At 46.5% G+C, this 21035-nt stretch overlaps 1 protein-coding gene and 1 pseudogene across 2 annotated transcripts in view; one reads left to right on the top strand and one right to left on the bottom strand.

Moving 5' to 3' along the window:
- The window catches only part of LOC121292231 (60 kDa lysophospholipase-like), a 100287-nt gene that overhangs the window by 15466 nt on the left and 63786 nt on the right, over positions 1-21035 (top strand). For both annotated transcript variants that reach the window (XM_041213953.1, XM_041213954.1), the window contains exons 2-4: positions 569-698; positions 5930-6041; positions 8700-8825. In XM_041213953.1, coding sequence (XP_041069887.1) covers positions 569-698; positions 5930-6041; positions 8700-8825 — 368 coding nt within the window. The remainder of the gene's footprint in view (positions 1-568; positions 699-5929; positions 6042-8699; positions 8826-21035) is intronic.
- LOC121292739 lies at positions 6352-8654 on the bottom strand (annotated as a pseudogene).

Genomic DNA, 21035 nt, shown 5'->3' with positions numbered 1-21035 from the left:
TTGGTGATATTATCTAAATGAATGTGCTAATCTTGACCTCCCTCCTCCATCCCCACCCCCTTTCTGTTTCTTCCCCTTTCCTTTTGTTTTTCCAATAATTTATATAGATTTTTCTTTTCCCACCTTTTTCCATTATTTTTAAATCTTTTATGCCCCCCCACCCCCACTAGAGCTATACCTTGAGTGCCCTACCATCCATTCTTAATTAGCACATTCGTTTACCTAATATCACCAACTTCAACACCTTTTTGTTCTTTTGTCTGTGACATCTTTTGATTATCTGCTCCTATCACTGCTTGCTTGTCCCTACAACCACACCACCCCCCTCCACTTCTCTCCCCACACCCAACCCCCCGGCTCCACACCCCCTGCCCCTCCCAACAACCTTAAACCAGCTTATATTTCACCCCTCTCCTTGGATTCACCCAGTTCTGCTGAAGGGTCATGAGGTCTCGAAACGTCAACTCTTCTTCTCCACCAATTCTGCCAGACCTGCTGAGTTTTTCCAGGTAATTCTGTGTTTGTTTTGGTTATAAATGTTTGTTTGATATGTTTTGTTTGTTTTTAGGACTTGCACCACAAGCAGATGCCCTTGTCAAAGCCCTTTGCAAAATGAGCTGCCTACATGATGAAAATTATGCTCAAGAAATCAAGCTTTACGACTGTTGTGATTCATCAGAAAATACTTTGGTTCTTCCGTAAGTCATAGAGTCATAGAGGTCTACAGCACAGAAAAAGGCCCTTCGGCCCATTGAGTCTGCAACGGTCAAACAAGTACCTAACTATTCTAATCCCATTTTCCAGCACTAGGCCCATAGCCTTGTATGCCATGGTATCGTAAGTGCACTTCCAAATACTTCTTAAATGTTATGAGGGTTTCTACCTCTACCACCCTTTCAGGCAGAGTTCCAGATTCCCACCACCCTCTGGGTGAAAAAATTCTTCCTTACCTCCCCTCTAAACCTCCTGCCCCTCACCTTAAATCTATGCCCCGTGGTTATTGATCCTTCCACCAAGGGGAAAAGTTCCTTCCTGTCTACCCTATCTATGCCCCTCATAATTTTATACACCTCAATCATGTCCCCCCTCAATCTCCTCTGCTCCAGGGAAAATAACCCCAGTCTATCCAATCTCTCCTCATAGCTAAAACTCTTCAGCCCAGGCAGCATCCTGGTAAATCTCCTTTGCACTCTCTCTAGTACAATCACATCCTTCCTATTATGTGGATTCCAGAACTGCATGCAATATTTTAGCTGTGGCCTAACCAATGTTTTATATAGTTCCAGCATAACCTCCCTGCTCTTATATTCTATGCATTGGTAATTATTCTTTCCTGACTACTAGCAAACTCTGGAAATATTGGGCTGTAACTTCCTCTGAGTGGTAATCAGCATCAGATTGCCACTCCGTGCCTTATTACTTACGTGATTTTTCTTCCAATACTGTCTTGCCCGACCCTCTGACCCAGGCTGGACAAGATCCAAGCAGTGCAGCTGGTCCCCAAGGCCCAGTATCCATGTCCAGCCCCATTGAAGTGAAGGAGGAACATGCCCCCTTTTTTACGGCACTAGCTGCTGGAAACCTGGTAAGTAAAGGTCCCATCAAATTTAAAGTTCTCTGACAGGAGAGGGTGAAGGTAAGTGTCTAAGGTAAGTGGTTAAGACTTTGGGGGATGGGGGGGAATCGGAGGTTGTGGGTGTCATGCCTCGGTGAGGGGTAATGGGGATGTCAGGCCTTGAGGGAGGGGCTGGGGAGAGTCGGGTCTCGGTGGGGGATGGTGGGGGGCTGGTTGTAGGGGTTGGGGCTGGGGAGGGCCGGGTCTTGGGATGGGGTCTGGGGAGGGTCGGGCCTCGGGGGTCGGGTGGGGGGGGAAGGGCGGCCTTCAGTCCTTGGGGGTGGGGAGGGCCACGTTGGGGGGGGGGGTGCGCAAGAGGTGGCGGGGGTCATGTGAAGAGGTTCGGGCCTCGAGGGGGATGGAGAGGTCAGGTCTCAGGTGGAGTGGGGAGGGTCAGGCCCCAGGGGGGTGAGGAGGTTTGGGATTCAGGGTGGGTCGGGCCTCAGGATTGCAGGGTGAACACACCTTGGAGGGGAGTGGGGGTGTTGGGCATGGGGGAGTGGGGCTTGGGAATGGGAGTGGGGGTGTTGGGCCTGGGTGGGAATTGGGGGTGTCGGGACTGGGAGTTGCTTTCGGGTTGAGTTGGAAGAGGTGTCGGATCAGGCCTGTGGGCAGGGGTCGGTTTGGGTTAGGCCAGTGGGGGGGCAGTCAGGTTGGGTTGGGTCGAGAGGGCGGTTGGGTTGGATTGGATTGGTTCGGTGGGGGGCAGTTGGGTTGGGTCGGGTCAGGGAATGCATTCGGGTTGGGGAGGGTGTTGGGTCAGGTCGGTTCAGGGTTGGGGGCATTGGGACTCAGGTGGGTGTGGGGGTAAGAGTCGGGCCCATGGGAAGGCATACCGTGTGGGTGGGGGGGAATCCCTTGGGGATTTGGGCATGTGGCTTGTCATGGGTACTGGGAGTCCCCTGGGGTGCTAGGGGTAAGGGGTGGAGGGGTCCTGTGGGGAGGGGGTATAGTCGGGGTGTGGCTGGACTCCCCTGTGGAGTCTGGGGTGTGGCTGGACACCCTGGAGGGTTGGGGGTGTGGGGGGAATCCCCTGGGGGGGTCGGGGCATGAGGGAAATCCCATCGGGAGTCAGCCTGGGTCTTTACAATAGCTACCCAGAAATTAGAAGAGGTTTTAATTCTTCTAATTTTTTCTAGGTTACTTTTGATATAACGCCATTGGAACCATATGAAGTTTGTAATTTAAATTGCATTTTCAATGGTTCCCTGCGTAGGACAATTGCCAAGAGGAAATTTGCATTTTTGGACAATTGCCATGCAAACCCTTAGCTGGGAACTTCTGAAGGGGTCTCCCCAGCGGCCCCATGGGGTACCCCCCTCCAGTCCAACGCTGGGGAGCTGGGAAGTTACGGACCAATACTAAACTTCAGAAATGCATGGAAAACAAATCTAGATTCCATACAGGATAAGATTGAATTGGGTTTCTATCTAGATCCGACTCCTTTCAGGAAAAGTGATATACTGGTAGATATTATACTCCGCTTGGCTTGGTTCATAGCACCCTTGACTCCCAATCAGAAGATGGTGTGTTGAAGACCTGCACCGGGACTTGCATGCATAATCCAGGCTGACACTTCAGTATTGGAGGAGCTCTCCTTTATTGGAATTGGCATACTGTGAATGAAATATTAGATTTTAAGATAGTTAAAGGTCCATTTCAGTATTAAAAGAAGAGCAGGAAATGTTTTTGGTGTCCTGGCCAATATTCTTCCTTAGCCAATATCCCCAGAAATAGAAGTTGTCATTCATTCCTCACTCCAGCGTAGCCACAGCTGATTTTGCTGAACAAGATGTGACAAAAAAAATCCCTGGATTTGTTGGATATTTTCCATAGGGTTTTCAGGCCCCACCGAAGTTGGGAACAAAGGTGGATAGGGACCAAATACACTGGCACCAGTTGGTGGCCGGTTTTCCAACGCTGTTTTTAGCGCTGGTCATTTTAGGGGAGGTGGGTTCAGAGCCTGCTCCCACAAGGTGGGCAACCAACCAGACTGCCTTGTTAAGGGAAGCCAAAGGAGGCCAACTTTAATTATCCAGTCAACCTCCAGGTTCCCAATGTGATTGGGGGGTGGAGCAATTTAATAGCTTGGAGAGAGGCACCCAGTTCCAGGGTAGGAGGCCAGGTCTACAAGCCCTCCCTGTCTGTATTCCTGCTTTGCCCAGCAGCACCCCCCCCCCCCCCCCGCCAAACCCCCAACCCAACCACCACCCTAGTGGTGGCCTGGCTGCTTTTCCTAATTTTTATTTATATTGTTAAAAATATTGCTGAGATGGCACTTTCATGTTGAAGCACCTTCTCAGGTAATTATCCTTTACTGCAGCCTGCTGTACCGCTCAAGCTAAAAGCCTTCTGATTGGCCTTCCAGTTAGGTCAGACCGCCTCCTGCCCTTGATTGGGCAGGGAACCTGTCTTTATGCTGATTTAGGGGGAACTTCGGTTAAAACCCCAAAGAGTAACTGTTTCCTGACAGGGTGGGTTTTGGAAATACTCCCGACACTTGTTTTCTGCCCCTAAATTGAAAATTCAGCCTCTATATTTTCTAATTTCATATGGAATAAGTTATTCACATTTTGATGCTGATTTTCAATGTTACCAGAGCTTTGCTTTTAAAGGGGTATTTTGGTTTGCAAGTTTCAGCCTCTGCAAAACCATTGAATCCCACCTGCTTGAAAATGAGGTGCAGTGATGCAAGTTACCAGTGGAGCGGTTGACTTGTTCTTTTGGTTGATGGTATGATGTAAAGAGGGGCTCATTCAAGGGAATTGTTGATACTGCCAACAAATTTCTAAACAATGAACTGTATGATAATCTTGTTTTGACAAATTATCACATTCACCAATAGGACGCAAGCAAAAGGCACATCTTAGTGTTACATTTAATAATAATTTACCAATTAATAACATTAATAATTGACAAAATATTCAGAAGTAACTGCTATTTAAGAGATGATAGAGGGCTAAAAAGAATTGTATGTTGTTACAATCCCTCTAGGGATTGTTAACAATTAAAGAGAAATTTGAACACTCAGTGATTAATCGAAAGAACTACACCACAAGATTTCATGCTTTTAAACAAAAACAAACTTTATTGTATGTAAAAGGAAATTAAACAAAGTAAGCAACACTATAGTATATAAAGGTTTATGCTATAAACTTAGTTCTATTTTTTAGTTCCCCCCAAGAGTTCCCTTATACCTTATAATATTTTGAAGCTTTATTTACTACTTCTGGGACCAACCCAAAGATATGCCACAACCCTCTGGAATTCCCTTTAATTCTCCTCTGAGTTCCAGCTATTCTCCAAGGTGCAAGTTTTACGGGGATCCTTCGGCTAGCTTTTGTCTAAGTAGCCCTCCAACTTGCCTTTAAGACCTCAAAACTGTGGACTCCTCAGTTCAAGTGTAGGGCCTCATTGCATTCTTGCTTAGTGGCTTAAAAATTAGGAACACCCTGGTTCCTAATGACCTCTATTCTTCCAGTCCTACAGTTGTCCCACAGTTCCTGCTGACTGACAAAGCTGACTGCTTCCAAGCTAAGTGCAAAACTGCCAGTTTTCTGTGAGGAACACCCAGGCAGATTAAAACAAAGGAACTGTCCGATCCTCGCAGCCCACCTCCATGACAGCGTGGTATACTTTGGGATGCTCCCAACAGAAATGTAAACTAATTTTTTCCTACAACGCAGCCCTATGGTTTTGTGACTCGCATGAATAATTTATATCTTCAATGGATATAATTGCCCTTTCACCAGACCCCCTGGGCCTATAAAGTAACCCTGATGTTTACAAAGCTGATTTCAGCTTCTTTTCATCTGGAAACTGGATGAATAATTCAGATCCCTTATTGGGATAATTATAGATCTCATGGCTCTACCAAAAGCTCACTGATGGGTTATCCAATGTTTAAGTTTCTCACTATCAACCCTGGTCTTATTGCATAAGTACAGACTACCTTTTACATGTTATAAACCCAGGCTTGTTTGATTTGCATTTACTATCTGAGTTGTTACCGGTTTCTCAATCAGATGTTTCTATTGAACTTAACATTTTTTAAAAATCAAATTGCCAAATTGAGTTATATTTCTAATATGTATGAATTATGAAATTGGATATTCACAACAATGTTGTGTTGGTAAGGGGAAGCACACCAGATTTCATTGGCATAGAAGTTAGATATATTTCATGCATATTGTCATGAATGCCATATTGCATGTGCAAAACCCAAGAAAAGTTTATTTAATTACCTATTTATTGATGTTGGGTAAGTTTTAAACATGGTGGAAATGAAAATCTTCCTATTTGTCCCTTTTACAGTCTATCTAAGTTAAATAAAAGGGTTATATACACGATAATTGAATATTCACCCTTACTGGACTCCTGTAACATGACCACAGATGAATGGATTAAAATTGCAATTGATATAAAGGTAAGCTGAGACTTGGGTCAAGTATCTCATGTTGGATGATTTTGCTGAAGAGTATGGTAGTCACATAAGCAAAGGCCTCAAGTCTTAGTGTGGGGGACTGTATCTCAAGCAGATCTCTTACTATCAGACCAGCATTGTGAGCAAAATCTAGATCTGTCAGTTTCTGTTCCAACTGTATTCTTCTCAGAAATCCCAAGCCAGGGAATTGCCTCATCTTTCAGTCACTCTGCCTTGCTGCAGTCATTTGGAGGCATGCTGAGGGCTGGTGGCAGATAGAGTTCTCAAACTTCTCTGGTAATTCCATTCCAGGTTAGGTGCAGTGGATCCCAAGACTGATAAGGGAAGCATGAGTCCTGCACTGGGCCTTCAAATGGCTCCAAAGATCTCTTGTACCACCATGGTAATCCATCTCAAAAGGTTCAATAGGCTTTAAAGTCAGCGGGAAGCTAGTAATTTTGGGCCCTAGATTTTCATCTGTGTTGACATTAGGAGCTAGAGATAGTTTTAAGTAAGCTATATGTGTGTGTTAGGAATAAGCTATAGCCTTAAGTTTAATTTTTTTTATTTGTAGGCTAAAAGGATGAAACCTAGGGCAGAATTTTTAGGGCTAGAAGGGTGAAACCTAGGGCAGAATTTTTAGGTTGGCATGCGGGTGCGCTCCTGACCTGCTCGAGCATGAAATAACGCGTGATGGCGTTGGGTGAGCGTCCCAACGTCATCCTGCGCTCATGTGATATTTCAGTCGGCAGGCGCGCACGATAATCGTAAGTGCACCCGCAGATAATTAAGAGGGAAACTAAGCCCACTAAAGTTCCAATTGTCTCCAATTTTTCATGGTCTGTCCAACCTTGCGGTTGGTGGACGGACGAATCTGCCAGGCGCTCTTTGCATTTTTGATGAAATCTCATCCAAGGGCTGTTATTAAATAAAAGTATATGGATAGAATTTTCATCATGTATATTTGGCTCCCAAGCAAAAGCAATAATACCCTCTTTCATTTCCACAACATCCACAGGAACCTGCTTTTCCCTCATTCTGAAGATTTCAAAGTTAGTCACAAGACCCTGTATACCCTTCAGAGTTCTATCTACTTTCACACCCAAGTAATCTCCATTTTTCTGCCAGTGTAATTTACAGTCCACCACATTGAACAGATTGTGCACTCTTATTTCTTGTCGTGTTTGAAACTGCATTAGAGTGACTCTGGCTGGAATATCTTTGTCCTCTGATACCCAGAATGCAATAACATTATCACTGGGAAACCACGAGAAATCCTTTATTCCACTAATCTTCAGACCCTTCTTATCCAACATTGAAGGTGTTTCATAAATACTAAGTGTGTCTTATGCCATTCCCATCATGGCTCCATTTGAATATAGGCCAATGAGCTGAGCTCCCACAATGAAATCCTCATTTCTTCTGGCCTGTTAACACATCCCAAATGATGATGGCTTGAGGATCATCTTTAGTGTCCATTAAAGGGCTAAATGACACCATGTATCTTTCACATGGAGAGAAATCGATTACCTGGACATCTTAGTGGCTAAAACGCTGAATCTGCTTGAACTTCTCCCTACCCCAAAGAGCAATACCACACTGATGGAACATTGATAAGTAAGTGCCTTTGGGGGACCAACGAACTTATGTCTCTGTCCAATGTGTACGTTCTTCAATGACAACAGGTTCCTTTATGTCATTCCACAAGATAGCCATTCTATCTCCAGACGCATAGATAATGCTGCACTGATCTCAACATCGACAGTCTGGATCCTCTAATCAGTATCGAAGATTCCCAAAACCTTTGAATGGTTGTTTCGGTGGAATTTCCCAATCATCACTGATGCTCAAAGGTCTTGGGATCAAAGGTTACGGGGAAAAGGTGGGAGAATGGGGTTGAGAAACTTATTAGCCATGATTGAATGGCAGAGCAGACTCGATGGGCCGAATGGCCTAATTTCTGCTCCTATATTTTATGGTCATCTATATGTTCAAGTGATTGATTCTAATATGTGGACGTTTTTGTCTAGACTTTAAAATCTTTATTTATTAGTTTTAAATTCTTCAGCTCCCTGAGGCAGCTCCCTGCCTTCGGGGAGCTTTCATTCCGCACTCCCCCATGCCTGCACTTACATCAGCGCCTGCCCACCCCCACCCAGGCAGCGCTGAGCATTTCAGCGTGCATTTCACATTGGCTGGCCATTAATTGGCCAGTCAGTGTGAAATTGCAGTTGGGCGTTGATCACGAGCAGCGATCCGTTCCCCGGCTGCTCCAGGGCCTGTCGATTGCACCTGCATGCCAACCTAAAAATCCTGCCCCTAGGTCTAGTTTCATTTAGTGTTTTCTCTGTGAGATGGAGTCAGCAAGTATGAAGCCCTGTATCATTCGAGATATAAAAGTACCTTGGCCTCAAATGGTCAGATCAGTTATTATATTTTCTTTTGTGCTAAATTTGTCAGCCCTCTTTTAACAGTACTATCAGCCTGAAGTGCCTTGTATACAACATGAAAGATAAAAATGAGATTTATTCATTGCTGGAGTAAAATTTGACATCAGTTGTATTCCTAACAAACCAACATGCTGCTGTTTGATTCCTTGAGTAGACAGAAAACCATTCTGATAGATAAAGCCCTCTAAGTTTATGTTGTTCTTTTCCTCAGAAAAACTACAAACGGTACAATGGTTTTGTGATCCTTCATGGCACAGATACAATGGCTTACACAGCTGCAGCCCTTTCATTCATGTGTGAGAACCAAGGAAAGCCCATCATCTTGACTGGCTCTCAGGTAAGTTGCAATATTTTAAACAGGGACATTATCCACTGCTCTACATTTGCAAGGGAAAGGATGCAGTGATTTAGATTTCTCACAAATTACATGTAGAATATTGTGCAGCTGCTGAATTTGTACAGAAGGGTAACCAGTACAAATCATGAGTAAGCCAGATAGGATTGATCTTGTTTCTGGTATTGCCTGTGTGCAAAGCTTAATTTTCAAGAAATCTCTTTATTGCTTCTACCCAAGACGAATGCCAATTTTGTCATTGAAAATAATTCTCTGCATTGTACACTTTAATAATTTTTTAACAACACTTGGGCCTGAATTTTCCTGTTGGCCCGCACGCCGACGCATGAAATGATGTGCGGTGACGTTGGGCGAGCATCCCGATGTCACCATGCGCCATCGCGATATTTAGGTGGGGGTCGCGCGATGTTCTTGGATGCGCACCTGTCATTAATTAATCATGTAGTTAAGACTCCTGAGGCATCAATTGACTGCAAATTTTATGGGGCCCGTGTGGTTTTCAGGATGTCGCACAGGCACAACGGGCAGGCGGGTAGGAGACATTTGTATAAACCTCATCCACGGGTGGGATAAGAGTGGTGAGCGAGGTCACGAATGTGATCTTTCAGATATTTAAGTGTGAAAGTTACTTATATTTGTGTGTGAGCAGGAATACTTCAAAACTCTTACCAGCTGCTTGGACAGGAATAACATCCTTCAGGTCAGGACTCTACAGTAAAGATCATTTTTGGAGCCTGCAGCTTTCAGGAAGCCTTCCCTTAGCCTGGGAATGGGAGTTGTGCTCTCCACTGGAGGCTCCTCCGCTGAGGAGGAAGAGAGGGCCAGAAGGGGGAGGAGGCCAAGAGTCCACATTCAGCCTCCAGGGGAGCCACCTTTGGGACGAGTGGCGCAGGCACAAGGGGCACAGGGCCAAGAGGTAGTCCAAGGCGGAAGGGGCCGCAGAAGACGCCATTTCCTGCTGCCAGAGTATACAGGCGGCAGTGCAGCTACCTCTATGTCTGAGGTACAGTGCCGAAGGAGGCTCTGTCTCTCAAGGGAGACAGTCACCTCCATTTGTCAGATGATAGGCCCTGAGATCTCCGCAAACTGTGTGGGTGGGCACCCCATGGCAGTGGCCCTAAAGGTCACAGCTGCCCTCAACTTCTATGCCTCTGGCTCCTTCCAGGGATTGATGGGTGATCTTTGCGGTGTCTCCCAATCAGCTGTCCCGACTTCTGTCAAGCAGGTGACAGAAGCTCTGTTCAGGCGTGCATTGGCGAGGCCAGCCAGACACAGCGAACCAGCGGCTTTGCGGCCATTGCTGGCTTCCCCTGCGTTCAGGGTGCTATAGACTGCACAAGTGGCCATCAAGGCGCCAGCAGGTGAGCCCGGTGCCTTCGTCAACAGGAGGGGCTTCGACTCCATGAAAGTAGTGTGTGATCACAGGATATTGATTCTGCAAGTCTGTGCAAGGTACCCAGGCAGCTCCCGCAACGCTTACATACTCGGACACTCCCAGGTACCGAGATTCTTCAGTGCTCCAGCCCGGCTTGATGGGTGGCTGCTGGGTGACAAGGGCTATCCCCTGAAAAGGCGGCTCATGACGCCTCTCCGCTATCCAAGAACAGAAGCTGAGCAGCGGTACAATAGGAGCCTCCACAAGGGCTGTGATGGAGAGAACCATCGGTCTTCACAAGATGCACTTCCGATGCCTGGACTGCTCAGGCGGTGCACTCCAGTAGCCCCCCAGATCGTGTCTCGGTGATAGTGGTTGCGTGCTGTGCTCTCCACAATCTTGCGCTGGAAAGGGGCGATGCTGTGGATGATGAAGATGTCGATGCAGTGGCTGCGGCTACACACGATGAGTCCAGCCGTGAGTCCGAGGATGAGCATGCACAGGGAAATGCTGAGGGGGTAGACGCTGACCCAGGGACACCCAGGGGGCTTTAATCCAAATAACCTTCAGCTAGCACACCACACGCCAGGGCCGCAAGCTCCATACTCGATACCTGAGTGCTAAAGCTGCCTGGATAATAACTAACTAAGGTCCTTGTCAGTAAAGCTCAATGTCAATCAACTCACTCACTCTTGGCTTCCCGTACACTTGCAGAAGTAAAAAATCACCCTGAGGCATGGCAACATGTCAACATTTATTGAGGGAACAAATGTAACTTCATAAACCAAAAAAAAAGTGTTGGACATCACACCAAGTCTTCAATAAACTACGATGGCCAACATAAAAGCGCCAGTGAGAAACCCTGGTGTGCCTAAGATGTGTTAAATATGGATGCTACGTCTAGGTGCTGTCCCCACGCTGGCAATGGCATCTGAGACAGCTTGCTCACTGTGCGGTCCTGTTGGCCTCGATAACCTTGGCAGACATCCTCTGGTCTGTGGAGCGTTTGATGGCCCTGCCTGGGAGGGAGCAGCCAGCTCCACAGCTGGCATCTCCCCAATCACCGCAACCTCACTGGATGCCACGGTCACAGGCAGAGGGGCAGAGGAGCTGCTGCCCTCATCTGGAGCACCCTGAGAAGAGCCCGCAGAGACGAAAGGCAGTTGCTGCGCCGACGTGCAGTCACTTCGGACCTCCCTGCTCACCGTAGATGGATGGGCATCAAGCTGGGATACAGCTGGGTGCCTAAACCATCGCCCACACCAGCTGAGGTCAATGCCCCTGTGAAGGCTTGCAGGTCCAAGCGCAAGGGCCTGATTGTTCTCCTGGAGGTGCCTCTCCATGAGAGTCGCCACTCTCTTCATGGAGGAAGCATAGCACTCAGCCATGAGGCTCATTGCATCAGTGATGCTCCACATGGACTCAAGCACGGGCACCATGCCACGCATTGCCTCATGTATCTCCGCCAGATCCTCCCGCATACCCTGCTGCACTTCCAGCATTTGCTGCCTCACGGATGACTCCAGAGGCACATCATCAGCCACCAATTGAGCATGTACCTGGTCCCCCGCAGTCCTCCAACTGCCGACACCCTGGGCACTCTCTGTCTCTGCCCGCACCCCAAGCGAGTGTGAAGTGCCCTCTCTGCCATGCCCTGGGACACTAGCTAAAGATCTAATTCCCACTGACATGCTAGTATCTGCACTGGTGCCTACCTGACTGAGATGGTGTGATGCTGGTGAGTGGATTTCCTCTGGGGCCTCAGGGGTGAGAGATGGGTGCTTTGCCTCTTCCTCCTGGCCCTGCTCTGGTGATGCTGAAAGGAAGAAAAAGGACATTTTATTAGTTACAGTGCAGACAATGTTAACTTGCATGCTGCTCCCCTGGATCATTATGCGCTCATCCTTCTATAATCAATAGTCAACCCATGTTGCTAAGTTCAATCACTGAGCATTTAGTAGTGCCATGGCTTCTGCGACACACATGGTGACCTGAGTGCTCGCCAAACATACCTCCCCATGGCACCCCAGCCTCACCACCACCAGTGGACCTGAGTGCATGGTGCCTCTCCAGGTCCACGGCCTGCTGCTTGTAAGGTGTTAGGATCAGCAACTAGGCCTGGCCTCTGCCAGTCCGCATCCGTTCTACTGAATTGTGCGCAACCTTCTCCTGAAAAAGAGGGAGGAGCATTGATTAGTCCAGCTTGCACCTGAATTCCCATCGCATCCCTGCCAACACAGCCAGAGTGGGACATTGCAGGACTCCAGTTCTTCTTCACACTGCAGCTGCTGCACACTCACCCAAACAAGCCAGGGCTGACCCCCCCACCCACCCATTGCCCAAATGCTTCCTCCTTCACATGTGGCACCACAAGGTGTAACTTTGCTAAGCAAGGAGTGCAAAGTCCAGCAGATGGATTGGTGCCCTGCCAACTGGAAGCTCCCCTCCCAGCATGTTAGCACCCTGACTTTGACATGCTTCCCGGTTCCAGCACTCTGCCTAGGTGTAGATCCTTGACTTTCACCCTCATTCTATACTCTGGGTGTCAGTGTCACACATGCTGCAGATGCAGAACACATCCTAGCTCAACCCTCTCAGGGTTGGGGGGAAAGGGTGACGGCTGCATTAAGTGACCTGAGGCAACATGGTACTAACCCTTCCCGAGTGCAGGAGGTCATTGAATCTTTTGCGGCACTGGAGCCATGTGCGCCACACCACATCATGGGAGCTGACGCTCTTGCCCACCTCCTCCCATGCACGTTTGGTCAGGTGGGGAAGCCTCTGCCTTCTGCCCCTCGGAAGAGGGACCTCCTGCCTTGCTGCCACCACCTCCAGGGGGCAGCTAGGCACTTGTCGGAGAAACGAGGGGCACACTTCCCCGCTGCTCTACCCTCTGGCCAGGCCTGCCCCAATGGACTTGCATGATGCACATTACTCCTCTGATGTGCTCTTCTCCTGGCCATTGTGAGCAGCCTTGCAAAGGCTGCTAAGCCTTCATTTAAACAAGCTGCCAGGTCGCCACTGGACCTGGTGGTCTGTGCACGCCCGCCACCCGTCCACCCACTCCCGCTATCCTCGGGAGTTGTGACCTACGCTGGGCGGGCCTTAATTGGTCTGCCTGTGTAAAATGGCAATATGGACCCAATCATGGGTGGCGATCGGGCCTGTGCCCGCTCCCGCATGGCCCGCCCGACATGGGGAAAATGCTCCCCTTGATGCATCTGGCTAGGGCCAGATCTAATATGTGGGAGGTGGTGGCATAGTGGTAATATCCAGAAGTCCAGGCTAATCCCTTAGGGACATGGATTCAAATCCCACTACGGCAGCTGGTGGAATTTAAGTCAAATTAACTAATAAATCTGGAATTAAAAAACTAGTACCAGTAGTTGTGACCATGAATCAATTGTCATAAAAAAGCCATCTAGTTCATTAATGCCCTTTTTAGTAAAGGAAACCTGCTGTTTTTCTCTGGTCTGGCCTAGATGTGACTCCAGACCCAAAGCAATGTGCTTCACTCTTAAATGCCCTCTGAAATGGCCCAGCAAGCCACTCAGTTGTACCAAACCGCTACAGAATGAAAAAGGAATGAAACCGGATGGACCATCCAACATTGACCCAGGCTCCTGAAACAGCAATGGGAAACCCAGCTCAGTTGACCTTGCAAAGTCCTCTTTACTAACACCTGGGGGCTTGTGCCAAATCAGAAGAGCTGGGCTAAGACTAGTCAATCAGCAGCCTGACATAGTCATTCTCACCAAATCATACCTTACAATGTCCCAGAAACTGCCATTGCCATCCCTGGGTGTGTCCGGTCCCACCAGTAGGACAGAGCCACCAGAGGTGGCAGAAAAGTAGTATACAGTTGGGAGAGAGTTGCCTTGGGAGTCCTCAACATTGACTCCAGACCCCATGAGCTCTCATGGCATCAGGTCAAATATGGGCAAGAAAACCTCTTGCTGATTACAACCTACTGTCCCCCCCCCCCCCAACCGCCGACCACCACTACCCCACATCCGTTGAATCAGTAATCCTCCATGCTGAACACTAATTGGAAGAGGTGCAAAGGGTACAAAATGTATTCTAGGTGGGGAACTTCAATGTCCATTGCCAAGAGTGACGCAATAGTACCACCAATGACAGAGCTGGCCAAGTCCTAAAGGACATAGCTGCTGGCCTGGGCCTGCAACAGGTAGTGAGAGAACCAACAAGAGGGAAAAACCTACTTGACCTCATACTCACCAATCTACCTGTCACAGATGCACCTGTCCACGACAGTATTGGTAGGAGTGACCACAGTCCTTGTGGAGACAAAGTTCTGCCTTCGCATCAAGGATACCCTCCATCATGTTGTGTGGCACTATCACCATACTAAATGGGATTTAATACAGATCTAGTAACTCAAAACTGGGCATCCATGAGGCGATGGGGGTCAGCAGCAGCCAGAATTGTACTCAACCCCAACCTGTAACCTCATGGCGCAGCATATCCCTCACTCTACCATTACCATCCAGTCAGAGGATCAACCTTGGTTCAATGAAGAGTTCAAGAGAACATACCAGGTGTAGCACCAAGCATACCTCAAAATGAGGTGTCAACGTGATGAAGCTGCAACACAGGACTACTTGCATGCCAATCTGTGGAGGCAGCATTTGATGGACAGAGATAGGCGATCCCGCAACATAAGAAATAGGAGCAAGAGGAGGCTATTGAGCCCCTTGAGCCTGTTCTGCCATTCAATTAGATCATGGCTGATCTTCTCCCTCAATGCCACTTTCCTACAATATCCCTTGATGTCTTTATTTAGAAATCTATCAATCTCTGTCTTGAACATACTCAATGACTGAGCCTCCACAGCCCTCTGGGACAGAGAATTCCAAACATTCACCACTCTCTCAGTGAAGAAATTCCTCCTCATCTCAGTTCTAAATGGCCAACCCCTTATTCAGAGACTGTGTTCCCTGGTTCTAGACACCCCCAGCCAGGGGGAACATCCTTCCTGCATCTAACTTATCAAACTCTGTAATAATTTTGTATGTTTCAATGAGATTACCTCTCATTTTTCTCATTCTTCTATGGGAAATGAGGGTCATAGAATAGCAGGAAGGGGCAGAGAGATAGAACATAAGAATACACCAACAGTCAAGACTAGATGTTACAAAGATAACAAAACTACAAAACTAAAGCCTCTGTATCTGAATGCATGTAGCATTCATAACAAAGTAAATGAATTGATAGCGCACATTGAAGTAAATAAATATGACCTGATAGCCATTATGGAGACATGGCTGCAGGATGACAAGGACTGGATCCTGAATATCGAGGGGCATATTACATTCAAGAAGAATAGGAAGCTAGGTGAAGGTGGAGGGGTAGCACTGTCAATCAAAGATAGCATTGGTACAATAGTTAGAGATGACTATGATTCAGGAGATCAGGCTGTAGAATCAGTTTGGTTGGAGATGAGGAAAAGCAGGGGAAAGAAGTCACACGTGGGAGTGGTCTACAGGCATTCTAACAGTAACCACAATTTAGGACAAAAGTATACAAGAAGAAATATTGGGTGCTTGTGATAAAGGGATGGCATTAATCATGGGTGATTTTAATCTACATATAAACTGGAAAAAATCAGATTGGCAGGAGTAGCCTGGATGAGGAGCTCATAGAATGCTTTCAAGATAGTTTCTTAGAGTAGCACATCCTGGAACCAACCAGAGAGCAGGCAATATTAGACTTGATATTGTGTAACGTGACAGGATTAATTAATGACCTCAGAGTGAAAGCTTCCCTAGGTGGCAATGACCACGATATGATTGAATTTTCCATCTGGTTTGAAAGGGAGAAGATTGGGTCTAACTAGCATTTTAAACTTAAATAAGGGCAACTATGTGGGCATGAAAACTGAACTAGCTGAAGTGAACTGGGATACTTGGCTAGAGGATAGATCAATCAGGATATTCAGAATAAGTATATTCCTACTATAAGGGAAAATTCTAAGGGCTGAACCACCATACGTGTTAATTAAAGATGTTAAGGAAAGCATCAAAATTAAGGAAAAAACATGTAACTGCGCAAAGTTGAGTGGCAGCTCAGATGATTGGTCAGAATATAAAGAACAGCAGAGAATGACTAAAAGGTTAATCAGGAGTAAGAAGTTAGAGTATGAGAGGAAACTAGCTAGAAATGTAAAAACGGATAGCAGGAGTTTATACAGATATTTAAAAAGGAAAAAAGTGAGTGTTCATCCTCTACAGAGTGACAATGAGGAGTTAATAGTAGGTAATAATGAAATGACAGATGAAATGAACAAATGTTTTGCTTCTGTCTTCAATATAGAGACAAAACATTCCAGTACTAGCTGTAAATCAGGAGGTGAAGGGAGAGAGGAACTTGGTGAAATTACAATCACTAGCGAAGTGGCACTGAGCAAACTGATGGAGCTGCGGGCTGATAAGTCTCCGAGTCCTGAAGGACTTCACCCTAGGGTCTTAAAAGAGGTGGCTACTGAGGTGGTGGATGTGTTGGTGTTAATTTTCTAAAATTCCCTAGATTCTGGAAAGGTTCCATCAGGCTGGAAAGAAGCAAATATAATCCCTCTGTTCCAGAAGGGAGAGGGGCAGAAAACAAGAAACCATAGGCCAGTTATCTTGACATCTGTCATGGGGGAGGTGTTTGAATCGATCAATGAGGTTATAGCTGGGCACTTAGAAACACTCAAAGTAATCGGGAAGAGTTGGCGTGGTTTTGTGAAAGGGAAATCATAGCTGGTAACTTCCACGCTCCCCAGCATTGGATTTGTGAGGTACCCCAAAGATGCGCTGGGGAATCCCTCTGGCATGTTCCCAGGCAAGCGTTTGCATGGCAATTTCCCAGAAGCACTAACCTCCTCTAGACATTTGTGCTATGCTGGGAACCATCCGAAAATGTGATTTAAATCTCAAACTTCGATGGTTCCGCCATTACCCAGAAAATGTTAGAAGAATTAAAACCTCTTCGAACTTCTTCTGGGTAACTTTTGTGAAGACCCAGACCGACACCATGGGACTCCCTCACACCCCCGCCCCTCCCCAATAGGACTTCCCCCATCCTTCTCCTGACCTCTGACAACTAAACTACCCCGCCTGCCCCCACCGACCTCAGCCCCCCCACCCCCAATGTCAGATTCCCCACCTTGACCTCGGACCCCACCCCAACCTCAGACTCCCGATTTCAGTTTGCAAACTGGATGAACAGCACCTCATCTTCCGACTAGGCACTTTACAGCCTTCCGGACTGAATATTGAATTCAACAACTTTAGATCTTGACCTCCCTCCTCCATCCCCACCCCCTTTCCGTTTCTTCCCCCTTCCTTTTGTTTTTTTCCAATAATTTATATAGCTTTTTCTTTTCCCACCTATTTCCATTATTTTTAAATCTTTTATGCCCCTCCCCACCCCCACTAGAGCTATACCTTGAGTGCCCTACCATCCATTCTTAATTAGCACATTTGTTTAGATAATATCACCAACTTCAACACCTCTGTGTTCTTTTGTTCTTTTGTCTGTGACATCTTTTGATTATCTGCTCCTATCACTGCTTCCTTGTCCCTACAACCACACCACCCCCCTCCACTTCTCTTCCCCCCCACCCCCCCCACCGCCCCCCCAACCTTAAACCAGCTTATATTTCACCCCTCTCCTTGGATTCACCCAATTCTGTTGAAGGGTCATGAGGACTCGAAACGTCAACTTTTTTCTCCACCGATGCTGCCAGATCTGCTGAGTTTTTCCAGATAATTCTGTTTTTGTTTTAGATTTCCAGCATCAGCAGTTTTTTGTTTTTATAAAAGGAAGGATGTTATGCTTCAATTATGCACAGCATTGGTGAGGCTACACCTTGAATACTGTGTGCAGTTTTGGTCTCCTTATTTAAGGGAGGATGTAAATTCATCGGAGGCAGTTCAAAGAAGGTTTACTAGATTGATACCTGGAATGAGCAGGTTGTCTTATGAGGTAAGGTTAGAAAGACCTTTTGGTCTTTTGGGCTTATTTCCAATGGAGTTTAGAAGAATGAGGAGTGACTTGATTGAAGTATATTAGATCCTGAATAGTATTGGCAAGGTGGAAATGGAAAAGATGCTTCCTCTTGTGGGTTGCCTTTTTAGTACAGAGATGAGAAAAATATTTTTCTCTCAGAGTTTTTGGAACTTTGGAACTCTCTGCCTCAGAAGGCGGTGGAGGCGGAGTCATTGAATATTTTTTAAATGGAGGTAGATAGATTATTGTTAGACAAGGGAATCAAAGGTTATTGGGGGTGGATGGGAATGTGGAATTTGAAACACAAACAGATCAGCCATGATCTAATGAATGGTGAAGCAGGCTCGAGGAGCCAAATGGCCTACTTCTGCTCTTACTTCACATGTTCATATGTTCAGGCCCAATCTCCCCGATCTCTCCTCATAGGACAATCCCGTCATCCCAGGAATCAGCCTGGTGAGCCTTCGTTGCAATCCCTCTCAGGCAAATATATCCTTCATTAGGTAAAGAGTCTAAAATTGTACACAATACTCTAGATGCAGTCTCATATACTCTATATAATTGCAGCAAGACGTCTTTACTCCTGTGCTCAGATACTCTTGCAATAAAGGCCAACATACCTTTGCCTTCCTAATTGTTTGCTGCACTTGCATGATAGCTTTCAGTGATTCATGAACAGGGACACCCAGGTCACTTTAGACATCAATACTTCCCAATCTCTTACCATTTAAAAAATACTCTGCCTTTCTGTTTTTCCAACCAAAGCAGATAACTTTACATTTCTCAACATTATATTCTATCTGCCATGTTCTTGCCATGATCTAAATCCCCTTAAAGCCTGTTTGCATCCTCATAACTCACATTCCCATCTAGTTTTGCGTCATCAGCAAACTTGGAAATATTACATTTGGTCCCCACAACCAAATTATTGATATAGATTGTCCAAGTATTGATCCTTGCGGTACCTCACTGGTCACAGCCTGCCAACCTGAGAATAACCAGTTTATTCCTACTCTCTGTTTTCTATCTGTTAACCAATTCTCAATCCATGCCGTAAATTACCCCCAATCCATGTGCTCTAATTTTGTTTATTAACTTCTTGAGTGGGACTTTATCAAAAGCCTTCTGAAAATCCAAATATACCACATCGACTTGTTCTCCCTTGTCTATACTGCTAGTTACAACCTCAAAAGCTTTGTCAAACATGTGGCTGAATAATACGCTCCCTGATCAGGAGTGATTCCTGCAGTGTCAAACATAATGTCGGGAGTGATGATGTCGAGCAGTGTTTCTGATGTCATCTTGGTGGTAATTCATTATGTAGTTGGGGCCCATGTAATTTAAATGTTAATTAAACATGTAATGAAGGTCATTAAGGACCCAATTGAGAGCCATAATACTCTCTGACGGCAATAATTCACCTTCAGGGTGAGAACCATGCCATGTGGAGAATTAGTTTTTTAATTGAAAAGCTTGTTTGGGCAGGTTTAAAAACTGCAGCTGAAACCAGAGTCTCACCTTTTCAATTAACACATTAGCCTCTCCAGCAGGCTCTTGCTGAGACATGTGCAAGTCTTCAGTTACCACGGCACAGGTCAAGGACTGTGTCAATGGCTAATGGATGGGGGTGATGCTACCCCATCAGAAGTGCTATGAGAGAAGCTTCCAGAAGGAATCAGCTGCTGGTTATCATCCACCACCTAGGATTGGCTGGTCCCCCCTGCCAACCAGTAAGTTTCCAGCAACTGAGTGTGTGACCAAGCTCCCAGTACCCCTGTCACACTGGCTTTTTGCCCCTGAGCTCAGAGCTAGGGCGATGGTGTATAGGTCGGAACATATCCCACGATTTCATCTGCAATGTGCTCAATTCAAACCACGATACTTAGCAAGGAGATGCCTTGGTATTTGTAGCAGTTACCACGATGCCCTTTGTTTTTGTACAAGGTGACTATTTTTACATCACGCATGTCCCGAGGCACAAATCTTTCCTTCCAGCAGAGACACAAAAGTTCATAGAGATGCTGCAGCAGTGCTGGTTTTTCACTATTGATGATTTCAGGTGGAATGCCATTGTTTCCTGGGGCTTTACCACTGGCAGGATGGTGAATGGTCTTGTAGAGCTCTGGTGTACTGTGGTGTGCTCACAGTCCAGCTCCTCCATGACAGGAAAGTCTGGAGTGGCGCTGAGGGCTTCTTCAGTGACAATGTTCTCCGTTGCATATAGAATTTGAAATATTGCTCCACCCACATTTCCATGCTTACTAGGTTCAGTGAGATGATTCCTGACTTTGTCTTCCAGGAGCCTGATTTGTTTGCTGCTGGGCCGGTTGCTTTCTTGATTGTTTCATAAGTCCCTCGAGCATCCCCGGATTCAGCAGCAGACTGTGTGCTGTTGCAGAGTTTCAGTCCTATTGATTGGCGCAGTGCCGAGCAGTCTGCTGAGACTTGATTCTGGCAGCTCTGAGAGCATCTAGATTTTGTTTGCTGGGGACTTGCTTGTAGTCCAGCAAAGCCCTCTTTGTTGGAATAACTGGCTCCTTTTCAGTCCAATAAGCTTCAAACCAGTCAGCATTCCTCTGATCTCTTTTCCCATAGGCAGTGAGTGCAGAGTTATATTTGGTGTTATGCAATAAAGTAGCTGAAACCAGTTGCAGAGGGCTGTTGGAAACTGGATTGTTTCTGATTTGGAGTCACTAAACAGTAATGCAATGAGGCCCATGCTTGAGCTGGAGAATCTACAGTCATTAGGTTTTGGATGAGAGTTGGAGGGTTCACCTAGCTGGATGCTGCTGCAAGGACCCAGG

Source organism: Carcharodon carcharias, chromosome 20 (genome assembly GCF_017639515.1).
Source record: "Carcharodon carcharias isolate sCarCar2 chromosome 20, sCarCar2.pri, whole genome shotgun sequence".
NCBI classification, from domain to species: Eukaryota; Metazoa; Chordata; class Chondrichthyes; order Lamniformes; family Lamnidae; genus Carcharodon; species Carcharodon carcharias.
The sequence above is the reverse complement of the archived record's forward strand: the minus strand, read 5'-3'. Positions and strand labels throughout refer to the sequence as shown.